Below are 15,525 nucleotides of genomic sequence, written 5' to 3'. Positions count from 1 at the left end.
GCTTAAATGTAAATGGTCTACACTAATAGTAATGTAATGCACTTTAAAGTTGCGAAACAGAATGTGCTTAAGATTCTGAACTGAAACTACCATTATCTGTTCATAATTTCAGAAAATGGTTGTGCTGTGAGATGTGAAAATGATAAGTGAGAAATGAAAAGCGAGGAGTGCGACATCTTATTTCTCACTTTTCGTGGTGAGAAGTTAGAAACGAGGAGTGGGAAGAGAGACGTCTTACTACTCACTTCTTCTTTTTACCTTCTCGCTTCTCATACGGATTGAGAAGGGTGGATTGAGATGTCTCGCCTATCACTCTATTTCTTGATTATAATTTCTAACTTCCAATTTCAACTCTAACTGTGAGAATAGAGAAGTGAGAAATTCGTGGTAATTATCATCTGTATTATAATTTCTCATTTAGAAGTAAGAACTTGTAACTTTTGTCTTGTCACTTCCCGTGTTGCCCCAAATGGCCGGAGCGAAGGCAGGCCCGGATGCTCATGGCGACGCAGTCCTTTATCCAAAGACTAATTAAGACGTCACTGTCGAGCTCTTCGGAGGGACCACTTCTAGTACTGCATTCGGTCCCTTGGTACCCAAGTTTGACACTTATGATAAAACCCCACTTTTTATCTACCTTGACGAGTACAGTGAGATAGTAACCAATAGTAACCAAACAAGCTTGTGTACGGAATGTGAAATCCATGTTTGTTTTCGTATGTCGGAGAAAATTTCCAGCAGTTTATCTTTACTTATTTCAGTTTATTTGATATATTATTAATTTTTGAAGGAAATAATGAGAAAATGTGCGTAGGGTGTTTGTCCGCACAAATTATTGATTTGTGCATCAAATTTGCAGAATCTAATACGTCCGTGAACGCCCGATGCCAACCACGCAGTCTACAGAGTCTTGCTCGTTGCGCATCTCGCCTTGGTCCCGTTGGATCACTATCAAGAACAGCTAATAAATTAAACATGATTGTCCTGGTAATCATAATCAACTTTAAATTTTCATTACATTCAGATCAACTTCCAATTCTTCTCTGCACGTTACAAGGAAAATATTACTTCTACTCAATTTCTAAAAATCAAAAACTATTGAAATGCTCAAGAAATCATTATTAAAATATGTAGATAAATATGATAAACAAATTCGAAATTCAAAATCAACATATCTTGAACTTTGATGTTTCCTGGTCCAAGGTATTAGAGGTTCTCAATCGGAATCGGTCATATGAAGAAAACTCTTTAGCATTTCCGCTATCCATTAGATTCTTTATAGAATCCATTAAGCTCTCTAAAATGTGTATTTTGATTTTGATTGACTGTCTGAACAGTCAAGTATCTGTCTCAGGAATAATTTTTCAATCTTTAGATCATTAATTAACGTGTCGAAACGTCGGACGAATAAAAACTCGTTCTGATTTTTAGAGATTCTTGACTTCCAAAATTCTTCGATCTTTTCAATTTGGAAATTAGTCTAAATAGATATTAATGAAACATGAGGAGGAAGGATCAATTCCAATCCTCGAAATCACCGAATAGAACAGAATAGGTTGGTAGCGTTTATTTCCGACATACCGAATCGTCGAATGAAACGATGGTTATTCAGTGGGATGAATGGGACAATTGATAAGCAGGAGTGACGACATTAAAGCCACAAACGCAATACAACGGAACGGCGACGGAAACGGAAAATTTGACAGTTAGCCCATATATTTTCTGTCAAATTTGCCGTTCCCGTCGCCGTTCCGTTATATTGCGTTTGGGGCTTAACAGCTGTTCTCTGAAACTCTCGTAGTCGGTTGCCCGACAAAATTATGGCTCATGCAATGTAGCTTCCTTTCGTTATGATCCGACTTAGAAGATGCATTAATCCCTTCAAACACACAACCGTCGCATGTAATCATCTAATCTAGTGAAAACCTTGCATTAGTAATTAGAAGCCTTACAATTTCGTTTGACGTTATTTTTTCCGGTAACAGTAAAATGAGAGATCGAAGGATCGAAACACTACGACTACTCTACAGCTGACCAGAACAACGGGCAGGCAGTGATACAAGAGACGTTCATCGGATTTAGAATGACGGTACAAAGATTGTTTGATCATTTGGAAGCAGTTTTAATTCAAGCGAAAATGCATTTTTGGAAAAATGGTGGGATCCGAAATTTCCATGAGAAATTCGTTCGAGCTTCTAGAATAAAAATCTGCAAAGGAAATGAAGAATTGGGTTACGAGGAGGGGTCATTCACAACGGATATATACAGGTAAATTGCCTTTCGTTCAACACACATGCCATGTCTTCGAAACTCTGGAACACTGTCACTTGGTAATCCAAAACTTACAGTATCGCTGCTAACTTTTTCATTTGTAGATTGAAAATAATCTGGAACAGAAGAATATTTTATTATATTTTTGTGAAATCTTACAAAATGAAAATTTCCCTCGACATTTCCATTTTTTCAATGTTATAATTTACGTAACAATTGAACAGTTGCCATAGCAACTCATTAAGGAGTACCAGTCGCTAAACTCAGTACATGAATCAAGGTGATTTTTAAATGTGGTTGTGTAGTTGTATGGTCTAGTACTTGATGAGCACTGAAAAAACTGGCATTTGTATGGGACATGAACGTCTTAATTAGTCTTTGCTTTATCTATTCTATCTTCTTCTATATAATAAAAATGAGTTGAGATTTCCTTCCTGGCGATTTAACTCGCGAACGGGTTGACCGATTTGCAAGATTTTTTTTTCCTAATCGATTCGTTTTGGGCACCGCAAGGTTTGTATATACAAAAAGTTGGTGGTTATATTCACCAACTTTTTGTATATACAAACCTTGCGGTGCCCAAAACGAATCGATTAGGAAACAAATCTTGCAAAAAAATGTAAAAAATCATGAAATGTAAAAAATCATTAGAATCAGAGTGTAAAATAATCGAAAATTTTTAGTGAAGTCCATTTTTCTTCATTTGTCAGTTCACTTCCGACACATTCATAGTCGGCTCTGGACAGTCAATATTCAGTTGAATATTAGTCATTGAATATTTATGCACATTTTACAAATTGATAAATTATCTGAAATCTGAATACGTTGAGTAAAGTAATTTATATGAGTTAAGTGATTTATCACACAGGACAGAATCCGATTTTCATCCGCGAGGTACTTTCAGCGGTAAACATCAACATAAACAATGAAACTTATGTTTTTTTCTGCACATAGTAAACACATTTAGTGACAGTCGAATGAATGAGTTCGTGGAGTAGTCGTCTGACTATGTCATTCTATGTTTTGAATATTCATGCGATGTTTTTCAAAATTCGGACCGAAGTTGCTTCATGAAGATGAATATTTTAAGCTCTGATTAGAATACTATTTTGGGTCAGCTGTTGAGGAAAACAAAACAAACGCACGGAAATTGATCTAGAGTGCGGTGCTGCAAATAGTTCATTGTGACGTTTGCAACACCCGGGCAAAGCTGGGTTTCTTTCGCTAGTAAAGAAATAAAAGAAGTTGACCGAAATCTAACCTGGCAACAGGTCAAAGCGAAGTAAGAAGTAATTAAAGGACTTAGAATATCGTGTTTAGGAAAAAGGAAATCTCGTTTGTTTGCCCCTTCTGCTATGGACATATCTAAATCGTAAATAATTCGCATAGCCTCGAAGAGCCTGTATTGTATCGATATAATAGGCTGTTATTGATTTTGTACCGTGCGTTATTGACAAAAATCTGAATTTAAGAATGATTTGCAGAACATGGAACATCTGTAGGACTATTGTTTGCATAATGTTTTCCATCATATGTAAAATAGTTTTAGCAAATTTTCCAGAAAAAAAAGTAATAAAATCGTAGTTGAACCATATAAAATTATTCCGTCCATATAACTGTCAACTGTCGACACATCCACCTTCGAATTCAGACTGTAGGTGTGGCCGATCATCAATCTGAGGCCAGTTTTGATAAATTGATGAGCAGACGATCATTTTGGGTATATAAACATGTAAATTCGGCTGAGAAATGCCTGAAATATTGCTATATCAAATTCGAGTTAATATGACCCGAACATCCAAAGAGTGAGTTTTTGGGCACTGTACACGGAAGAAAAAAAGTACCCAAAATTGAGTATTTTTAAACTACTTTTGAGTTTTTTTTTCTCTTTTCTTTCATCTAATATTTCTTTTGGTGTCAAAAACAAAAGAGCCAAACAATCCAACGACGCCAGTTCAATACGGGAAGCCAGTTTTGAGTTTTATTACCTGAGGTCGAAATTGAGTGAATTAAACTTACATTTGGGTAAATAAATTTTCCGTTGGGTACTTTTTAATATGGGAGTAAAGGCAAACTACTTCGACCCTACTTAAGGTTCCCCCAAACACACGCGATGCGACAGTCGCGACGCGATTCTATCGCTTGGCGATAGCGATTCTGTCGCCGTTGATATGGAAGCGTAAATAGAACATTGCCGGCAGCGACCGAACGACAGAATCGCGGCGACTAGTTGTCGCCGTCACGGCGATGTAATCGCTTCGGTTTTGGGGAGCCTTTACTCAATTTTGGCTTCCCGTACGGATGTTCGAGGTTGGGTGAATTAAACTGACTATTGGGCAGTTTTTTCTTCCGTGTAGGAATGTTAATATTCGCGAAGTCGAAGCAAAATTCTTCACACAAACAATGACAGTTCTTTATGGGTTTTTACAGTAGAGCAACAGAGAGGAGGAGATGGCGGCCATGTTTCACTCAAACTCTGACAGATAGCAATGGGATTTCCCATAGGAGGAAAGAACAGAATTTGCTTCGACTTCGCGAATTGTGAAAAAATAGATAAATTCGTTTTAGAGATCGCAGCAGCCCACGCACTATGGCTGAGTATTCTGTCACGATTTTTTTCCAAGATTGTTTTATTCGAACGGTAAAAAAAGATTCAGTTCCAGCAAGTGTTACAATTTGTAACATTTGCTGGCAGTGGTGCAATTTATCAACAATGCCTGCTGAGTGTGATTCTTTTGTTTTTTATTTTTCTCTGCTCCTCTTTGCCTATGACGATGCCTTTCAGTCAGAAAGACAAAGCAGGAGTAACTGAGCCAACCCAGTTTGCCAACAGCGGGCTGAAGCTGATGATCATTCGGCACAAATTTCCTGTCTTTGTCTTTCAAGTGATAGTATTCACCCATGCATTTATATAGGGCCGTCACATTCACGCAGCAGCGAATGAGCTGAATGGACCGTCACTGCGGACTGCGTGTGCAATGAGAAAAGAGGTCTTTTGTTTACTTCTAGGATAGGATGTGCCAAGTAGGGACACGGCAGGTATTTCCGTCCATCGTCATAGGGGCTAAAACCAACGAAAGCAACGTACATTTGCTAGAACTCCACTATAGCAGAACGTTTCTCCTGAGCTTACGATTTGGTACGTATGAGTTTTACAGAAAAGCGTCTCTTTTATTGGTTTTCGAGACTATGACGAACAGACGAAAATACCTGCCGTGTCCCTAGTAATTAAAAATCGTACCGATCACGGCATACAAAAACAAGGCACTATCGTCATGTATGTAAACATGCTTTTCCACTGTAAACAATTGACGTCACTGCTATCGCTGCTAGGGACGAAGCAAGTCAACGCTCTACGATTGAGTTTGGCCCGCTACTCTATGTTTTGAGATTTTCACAATTTTCACCATGAGCTCATGGAAGAATGGTAGTTGGAAATCGATAAAATGTATGGAAAAATAAGGTATTTCGCAAATTTATGGAAATTGGAAGTGTTTTAGAAGAAAGTAGTGATAAGGAATGAAGTATGAGGTGAAAAGATTATCTCCTGCACTTAATTTGCACTGATTAGTAGTTTTATAGTGATGTAATTTCGATTTTCCTACCACTGAAAAAACGCCATCTGTTGCATTAATCGTTTTGACTGGTACCTTATTAGTTTATATTGAACTGCAAAAGCCATATATATTAGACCTCTTCATGTTTTCAAAAAGTATGAAAAATTCAATCGGTCAACCCAGCATCACAATTCTTATGCTAAAATAAGTCTCCTGTCAAATTTTCAGCTAATTCGGATAAAATTTCGAGGTGGCTCAAGTCGATTTAATGTTTTTGGGCTATTTTCAATTTTGGAAAAAATCTAACAAGAGATATAAACGTCGAAAACTATCGCAACAACCTCTATACGGAAGTATTTGGTGTGCTCTACAAGTCTTGTGAACATTGCGAGTCGTTCCGTTCACGTTTTGTTCATGTTAATCAAGCTTTTAATCAAGTGCATATCTGTTTTAACTATTGTTTTTTTCCTAATTACTGTTTTATTCATTATAAAAAGGCATTTTTGCATGTAGCTATTTAATATAAAAATTGAAATTAGATTTGAAAGGTTGAAAAAAACCGTATAAAGGAGAAAATAAAACTTTGTTGTTGTTACTTTGAATAGTTTGCTGGAAATATTCGGGTTCCTGACTTAAATTCTTAAAAAATTAGGTTTGTTTTTTTACGCATTCCGCATCTTAAGAAAAAACCCAGATTAATCCACCTAGCGGTGATGGCGCCTTTCTCGCGGAAAAAGGTAATTAATAAATGTAGCTTTTACGCTTACACCTCGCTGATGTACAAGAAAGGCAAAACAGTTACACCGTCTAATGTTATGATAGAACATTTACACTAGTAGACGACAGATGGCGCTGCCAAAAGTTTCTCGAATTTCCTATGTTCGAATTTTGACTTTCGGACAATTTCATAGTACTATGAAACTCAACGAAGAGCATACTTACGCCTAAATGCGTGCAACACGAGCATCTTTATAGTACGATGAAACTCTTAATGGAAGCAAGCCACGGATAAACTTTGAAAATATTCATAGATGCAAGGCATTTTTCATAACACATTATTGTTCTATGTGACTATGTCTCATCACAATTTTAATATTATCTATTTTTTGCAATTTGCAATTATTATGAAATTCAATAGTGATCAATAGCGTTTTAGTCTCTGTCGGATGCAACTTGTTGCAAGAAAATCGATTAAGAGTTTCTATGTGAAAATTTGGCTAATGTTTTTTATGGCATTTTGTGCACACACACACGCACACACATACACACACACACGCACACACGGACAGACAGACATTTGTTCAGCTCATCGAGCTGAGTCGAATGGTATATAACACTATGGGTCTCCGGGACTTCTATCAAAAGTTCGAATTTGGAGTGAAATGATAGCCTTTCGGTACAACTTAGTTGTACGAGAAAGGCAAAAAGAGCACCGTTTATTGATACTCTTCGCATTTATATAATAGGCGACCGAAAATTTAAAGTTTCGTGTTACCTTTTTGATTTTTTATTTAAAAATTTTCGTTGTAAATTGAGTCGCCCCTGGAGAGAGACCATGAACTATATTTTGGAGAATTATGACCTTTAAGAGTATTATTCCCTGCAGAAGACAAGCTATGTCGTTTTATGAATTAGAATTAGATCATATATTTTGCATCGACTATATGTACTTGATCCGTATATTATCTCTCACGCCCAACTTTCCCTATTCTATGATTTCTAATGTAGTTTGATCGGTACTCCCTGTGTAAAATTCAACATCTGTTATAGCAATGCTATAACTAGAAATAAGTAAAATACTTGTTTCTACAGTACATGAAGCTGTATATTATTGATTCTATCCTGTTCCAGTAGTTTATGTAATTTTAAGATCTGTAACAATTAGTAGAATAGAAGTTGCATAGATCACATCACTTTCCATGGTGAATCCCGATCTATGTTCCTGATTACCCCACCCAACTAACTTCCTTCCCGTGGTAATTGTGGAGATGCAGAGGTATTCTCGGTCTCTAGTAGCAACAATTACTACATACTAACACTCCCTTCCTATCCCAACTGACTGTAAGGACTTGGCCGGCGCCGTTATTGATCAACATTTTCGAGCTGCTGAAATGTGCACTTTGAGAATATTTGGTAAATCCCAACCACTATTCATTTGGATCAAAGTGCAATTTGCACCAGTTCAGATCAATCACGGAGTAGCAACCATTGATATGTACAGTCAGTCTAAGCTAAGCTAAGCTAAGCTAAGCTGAAATTTGGAAGATTTTGTACCAAATTAATTTGGCTGCACTGGCGACCACCTCGTCAGAGCAGCCGACAAAAAAACAACAAGGCAGTCTAAATTGAGTTGTCGCATCCTATCCTAGGTTTACTTTATCTTTGATTGTTGCTGCTATCCATTTTCAGTTTTCACTGCTAGGAAGTGAGTGTGAAGAGACAATGGTATCAATATCCTACAAATTTCAGTCACTGAAATTGAGAATTCGCACCACTGGTTACAATAAGTATTTTGTGGACAATCATAAATTTGCAGTGAAACCACATTTGTAAAAATAGTTCATGTTTATAATGAAATTATTGAGGATTCGTCATGATGAAGGAGCTGAAATTTTCCCGATCCAGCAAAAGTGAAATGGCATGTTTATTGTATCGAAGTTTTCGAAGCAATAGACGGCTTTTTTCGTGGTGGTACCACGATTGGATATATTACATGCCTTCTGGGATATGTTCAATGTTTCAATCCCTTGCCGGAGATTTTATTTGTGTTTGAATCAGAATTTTGGAAGTAACCGTATTGAAGCTAGATGAGTATCTTTTCATGTCATTATTTTATATTATTTTATACTTATTTACAAATTCTCGTCCATCATGAAAGCTGAAGACTTAGATTCCAGTAAACCCACAAATTTTCCCGCTTCTTATGCATAATACTATATAAAAGTATACCCATCAGCGATAATTCTTGGTAAATAACCTATTAAGGGGCCACTAGGGGATTTATCTGTTTTTTAACCGCTATAATAAAGAGATTAACATTGATATTATTTTTTCTGGGTTTTGTAATGTTTGAAACATATGAGGGGAAGGGGAATTTATTATATTTCACCTTCTTTCTCGTTTCAGAGAGCAAACAATGGCGCAAAACAAATTAAATCTAGCCTAATTAGCCAGGGCAAGTCTAATAGCTTCGCTCCATCCCCGGAACATCAAGATTTTTCCGCCAAAATTTCATCAATGCCTCTCAAAGATGATAAAAATTAGGATCCATTGCCTTTGAGAAATCGGAATAGCAGTAAAAACTAAAACCAAGCCATAACATGTTGATGTGGAAATAAAACAATATTTTTTGCATTAGCATGAGCATTGAGCAATTCGCACAAATTCGTAGGTGGTACAAGCCAAGACTATTGTATGAGAGTTGCATCACTTTTATCCGTTACCGCAGGTATTGATTTGGGACTAATCGCCATGTCTTAGATGGAAGCTATGCACTCTCCAATAGTCGAGATCTGTCCTGGCCACGTCCTTGCAACTGCTGAGGAAGGGGAAGGATGGTTAGTTAGACACCTACTTAAGAAAGTTGCAGAGAACTCTACGTCCGACGACCATAGGTGCCACGGGAGGTTTTTGGAATAGCTAGTGTGTAAGGTTATAACAGTAGGAATCGTTTTTGGTAGAACGTGAAACACAGAAAGCGCTAAGATAGAACTACAAAGTAGGAAAGGGCGAGCCTAGAATTGAACCCACGACCTCCTGCTTATAAGGCAGGAGCGGTAGCCACTAGACCATCGAGCTCGTAATGGAATAAAGCAATATTTTCTGCATGCTCTATTATTCAACATATATCAACCACTGAAACAACCCATAGTCAGTTGAGTTTTTACTTAAATGGCCCTAAACTAAATAAATGTGTCTGTTTATTATAGCTTAATCCGTGATTTCGGCGCCCCCTAAAGACTGGTGCCCTTGGCGGGGGCCAACCTGGCCAACCGCACGCTACGGCGCTGTTTCTAGCTATTGTGAAATCTGATTCTTAAAAGTCCTTTGCATAAGACCTTTTCAGACCTTACTAGATGATCCAGCAAACTTAGTTTTGCCAAAAATTGATTAATATTCTGATACAATTTCATCCAACAGATTTTGTTTTAATTTTGAGAGTATTCCAGTTTTACCATAACATTTTTCTTCGTAAATAGAAGAAGAATAAGATTGAAAAAAAAAAGAAGTCACCATCAGCTGAAACTTACCAAATGCGGTCATAAAATCAAGATATGTAAATAGATCCCAAACCACCCAAGGGTGCCCAAGGTCTGCTTAAACACAAAAACATCTCCACCATTAAATTAATTTTGTGAGGCCATTTCATAAGGTCAAACTTACCTGTCATCGTACACGAATCCGGCGCTGAGTGTGTTGACGTACAGAACGAACGCCAGCGAACAGCAACTGAGGCTTACGTAATCCATGCTGCAAATAGAAGTGGAGAACAAGAACGACACATTATTTAGATGATCGGGTCGAAAGTATGCTATCAGTTTAACCATCCTGTTTCGAACGACCACCTTATGCAGCGGGGTCGCTTGTATCGACCGAAGCTCTACACTCAATCAAACTTTTTCCCCTATGCTGTCGCCCTGCATGTCGAGTGCCACCATAGCTCGAATCAATTTTCAATTTCCACTTGAACTTTTACGCTCATTTCAAAAGTTCATCCCCCGTTCGCAACCGAGGGGAACAAAAACCATCCTACAGCAGGGTTCACATCTCAGTTATCCGATCTATTTCATTATTCCCCATGTCCTCGACCTAACCGTCCATGTTCCGACCGGCCAACAACTGCCCCCTCCCCTGTCTCACGATTACAGTAATTAAATTCTATTTGAAATTCGATTTGCGCTTTAGTTATCCGATACTTTGACCCTTTGATTCGGCCTGGTTTTTGTCCCATCCTAGGACACGACTCAAGCACAAGCACAGTCATTAGTTTCAGATAAATCGATAAATACCAAATTTTCAGCTCGGTGCTGCTGCGTTTGGGACACGACGATGGCGTGCTCGACCTCGGCTGGAAGCAGTTAGTGTACATAGACAGAGTAGATTGTAATTGAACCCTCATTAGTAGAAATCGGCAATGATTTCTAGAATTCAATTCTTAAACAGCTCAAATTTATGACATCTAACAAAAATTAAAACAAATTGTTCAAAAAAAAAATAATAAAAAAATGCCTGTGAAAAACCTTACCGGTCGTAGGAATATAAATTATTGAAATGCGTTTATGATTTTTAAATGGCTCATTTCTCCACTCACTACCTTATCCAGATGAAAATAGTTGACCAGTTCTATCCTAATTATACTGGCGGCAGTCTACACGTGTACCAGCAGAGTTCAGACGTACTCCAACCAGCAACCCCTGAAGGGGAACTGTATGTCACCCTAACGATCGCGATGCTGCTGTCGATGTGCTTCATGCGATTCCGTATTTGGCCAACGGCTAAAACCCTGGCACTAACTGATTGATTCGTTTTTCTCGGTGTATGCTTGCGACAACATTGAGTAGCTTTGATGTGGCTGACATATGCGGCTTGACGGCAGCATCGATGTAATGAAGATAGTGGCTATTTGCACCTTGGTTTATTAGGATTGACCACCGATATTGATGCTTCGATAGTAAATGTAAGTCCAATCGGTAATGCCGTCTTACTACTGTTGACAGCATTTCACTATCCTGCCTATTTTGGTAGATTTCGTACTATTTCATTAGATTTCATCCACTTATTTAAAATAGGAAATTAGAATTAATTGGAATAGCCCATGCACTCTTTTTAAATTAAATTGATTTTTAAACAAATGTGATATGAATTTAGGTTGTATGAGAAAATTTATTGACTGTTCCAGAAGGTTAAACGGGTACACTTAAATGAACAAATATATTTTATTATTTAGAATAATGGTTTTCTTGTAAAATTCAGTTTGATGTTTTTGAGCAAGCACAAAAGACTACGACTGTATTATGTAATTTAGTCCAATAATGCTGACACGATTAATTTTTATCCTGTACAGGAATTACCTTCTACAGCAATAATTTACATAATTGTTTAATGCTAGTTTCTTTTCGAAAGCTCAACTCTTCTGTTCATTGCAACCAATCGCCTCAAAACATTTAGATTTACCGTAGAAAACCATAAAAGTTTGACAAATTGGTCATGTGTGCCAAATCCTGAGGCATTAGAACTTAGCACGCCCGACGACGGTACCCGTGGGATGGAGGGAACAAACTAATCTCGTCAATGACTCGATTTTCTGTGTCTCCTCCTAGCAGCAGACGTCATACGACAGAAAGCGGCACCAGCTGTGTTTCTCATTTTATGGCGCATCGATTTTTGCCGTGGACATCGTGTGATATTTCAGTTTTCATCTCTCGATCCGACGACGACGACGACGGAAGCAAAAGCGGATGGCTCCTCCGACATCAACAGTACTTGACCGGAACAGCAGAGCAGTTCGACCTGGTGGACACTCGCTAAAACTTTGCTCTGCATGAAGAATTTATTCCTGGGAGTGAATTTGTGATGCACGGTTGGAAACACATATCCCCATGTGAGCTGATGTATGCCCGAGCCCAAGCAACCAGAGCAGTATGACAAACTGGGAGCCAGAGGCTATACGCTCGACGTGGACCGGACCGAGCATCAAAGTGGAAACCCAAACAGTGACCTCAACTGGTTTACTAACTGAATGAGGGGAGATGGCTCCCGAAAAGAGGGTTGGGCGAGCGAACGTGCCCTCTGACGCTATGTCTGATGCCGGGGCCTGTAATGTGTATGTCCACAGATCACCACGGAAGACTCTCGCTAGTCTGGTTGGCCGGCTATCCAGATTGCGGCAAGGCAACTTTATCGCTGCCGTGGAGATTTATTTCATCACACTGTGAAACTGAGCATTTGATTATGCTGTTGAAATTGACCGCAGTGCGGTTTCTCAGGCAATCGATCATAATGGGAGGTGGTGCTGGTTTCGCTTTTATTTTATGGATGAAAGCGTAAAAAATATTTATTGGGCGGAAGGATGGCCTGGTTGCCAAGGCGTATCTCCAGGACCACAGTTGTGTGGGGTTTTGAAACTGTGATGAAGTTAACTTTTAATCAACATATTCAAATCACTTGTACTTGTTCTCTGTTACTTTCGTTCTTTCCGTCAGTTTGAATGATTCTTCGGGGTTAGAGCATGTGTTTTAATCCCTTTCAAAGATTGGAAGCAACATCTCTCATACTTTCAACGGTATAAGAACTTTGAACGTTGAATGCAACTTGTATTGAATGCAACTTCGTGTAAGTTTGTGCTCATATATAAATAATACACCCGACTCTATTTTATTTTAGATTGCTTAAGCAGCCGTGAAAAAAACATCTCATGCAACATTTTTGCTAAGTTGCTCCATTTTGCAAGATTCGGCAAGAAACCATACAACATTTTTCAAACGAATTTTCGATTTTTGAACTGAACACTTTTTTCTACACGAAACGCATCGCATCGTACAAGAAAATAATCGGGCGTATTTTCGGCCAAATTATCATTTCGGCCAAATGACCATTTCGGCCAAAAGACCCTTTAGGCCTAATGGCCCTTTCAGCCAAACGACCCTTTCGGCAAAATACCCTTTTGGCCTCATGACCCTTTCGGCCAAATATCCCTCTCGGCTAAACGACCCTTTCGTCCTAATGACTTATTCAACCAAATGATTTTCGGCCTTTCGGCCAAACGGTATATTCGACCAAACAACTTTCGGCCTTCCCCGTACGTTTTCGATTTTTTGAAGTTATTAAAAAGATAAACTAGCAGCACATGATTGGAAAGTTGCGTACTCTTATCCAACCCGATGCGCACTCTTACCCCACCGATGGGGTAAGAGTGCGTTTTTCACGTATCTTGCAATAAGGGTTCTTCTACAATGAATCACAATAATATCAATATTTTTTTCCACTGGGTAACATAATGGAAGAGTATACGAATCGTCGGCATTGATTTTATATGCAAAAGCTTGCTTCCTAAGGGCTACATGATCGATTGAAAACTAAGTGCTTATTCCTGCCCCACTCTACTCTACGTTAGCGCCTTAGGCCAGTAGGCAACCAGCAACTGTATGTGATTCATTGAGACTCAAAATCATTTCATATGGAACCCAAGAAATGTTATATATTGACTCCACCTCTTGCGCTTTTTTCGTTGTAAACATGTCGTATATATTAGTCTGGGAACGAAAATTAGGCTTGTGCAAAAGTCATAATTGTATTGCTAATACTGAGTTGAAACAAGTTGTGTTGCTTGCGATGGTACATTTGTGCGATGATTGTTACTAAACATTTTATAATACTCGGAAGCTGGTCCAGACACAGGGCTAATCAGGACGAAGGTTTTTTTTACTTGCACGACGTTTCGGCCGATTGGTTGTGGCCGTTTCAGTGGTCGTATAGTCTACCGTCTATCGTTAATGATCCTAAACTACGTTCGATTAGTGGTGAAAAAAAGTGCTTTTCGTGCTTACTTTTTGAAGCTTTTTGTACCCTTTTCACCACTAATCAAATTGGTTTACAATCATTAACGATATACGGAAGGCTATACGACCCTTGAAAAACCCCACATTCATTCCATTAACCGAAACGCCGGGCAAGTAAAAAACATCGTCTTGATTCTTCAGAGTGAGAAAGCCATATTCTGAGCATTACATCTTATCCAGTAGAAAAACACTCTTCTAAACATTTTATACAAGTTTCTCGCTTAAGTTCTCAAAAGGACGTAAGTGACATTTTTTCGTGAATTTATTTGAGTACTGCAATCAAAAGCTTTCACATTGGTCTGTTGATTGCAATATTCAAATTAATGCATGAAAAAAATGTTACTTAGGTCCTTTCAAAAAGCTAAACAAGATTTCAGCTCTTCCGTTTTATCAAATCAATGAACAAGTGTGCAAGCATTTGTTTCTTTCTCTTCTTATTGGCATTACATCCCCACACTGGGACAGAGCCGCCTCGCAGCTTAGTGTTCATTAAGCACTTTCAAAGTTATTAACCGCGAGGATTCTAACCAATGTTACCATTTTTGCATTTGTGTATTATGAGGCTAACACGATGATACTTTTATGCCCAGGGAGGTCGAGACAATTTCCAATCCGAAAATTGCCTAGACCGGCACCGGGAATCGAACCCAGCCACCCTCAGCATGGTCTTGCTTTGTAGCCACGCGTCTTACCGCACGGCTAAGGAGGGCCCCAAGCAAGCATTTAGATGGAACTTGTATTATGGGAAACCTGAACCTAATTGCATGTTGGGAAGTACATGTTCTTGGTTAACAAGTCGAATACTGCGATCAAGGAAACATTAGAATCATGATTTCAAACAGCAGGTTCCCGGGCGTCTTCTAAGCGATTTTCACACTATTTTCCTGTAGTTTGCTAATTGGTTATGTTTCTAGGAGTCCTCAGATCAGTTGGAGCTGTCTATTAAAAGGTAGGAAATTTTAATTTACCATAAACAATTTGAGTAAAATTTACCGATTAAGAAGAACTTTATGACGTAAATCAACTCAGCTTGTCCCTATGAACCCCCAAAGCCATTGCGGATTATATTGTTCGAGGTTCTCCAAATTGTTCTGGAGTTCAGATCAATTAGTCTCCAAGGTCAACTCCGCCTGCTTTCA

The 15,525-nt window shown here is 38.5% G+C and overlaps 1 protein-coding gene across 3 annotated transcripts in view; it reads right to left on the bottom strand.

Annotated features, from left to right (window-relative positions):
* The window catches only part of LOC134213214 (protein O-mannosyl-transferase TMTC2-like), a 759,458-nt gene that overhangs the window by 620,931 nt on the left and 123,002 nt on the right, over window positions 1–15,525 (bottom strand). For all 3 annotated transcript variants that reach the window (XM_062691957.1, XM_062691956.1, XM_062691958.1), the window contains exon 3: window positions 10,212–10,298. In XM_062691957.1, the coding sequence (XP_062547941.1) occupies window positions 10,212–10,298 (87 nt within the window). The remainder of the gene's footprint in view (window positions 1–10,211; window positions 10,299–15,525) is intronic.

The sequence above is a fragment of the Armigeres subalbatus genome, chromosome 2 (genome assembly GCF_024139115.2).
Source record: "Armigeres subalbatus isolate Guangzhou_Male chromosome 2, GZ_Asu_2, whole genome shotgun sequence".
NCBI lineage: Eukaryota > Metazoa > Arthropoda > Insecta > Diptera > Culicidae > Armigeres > Armigeres subalbatus.
Note: the sequence above shows the minus strand (reverse complement) of the source record. Positions and strands in the feature narration are given on the sequence as shown.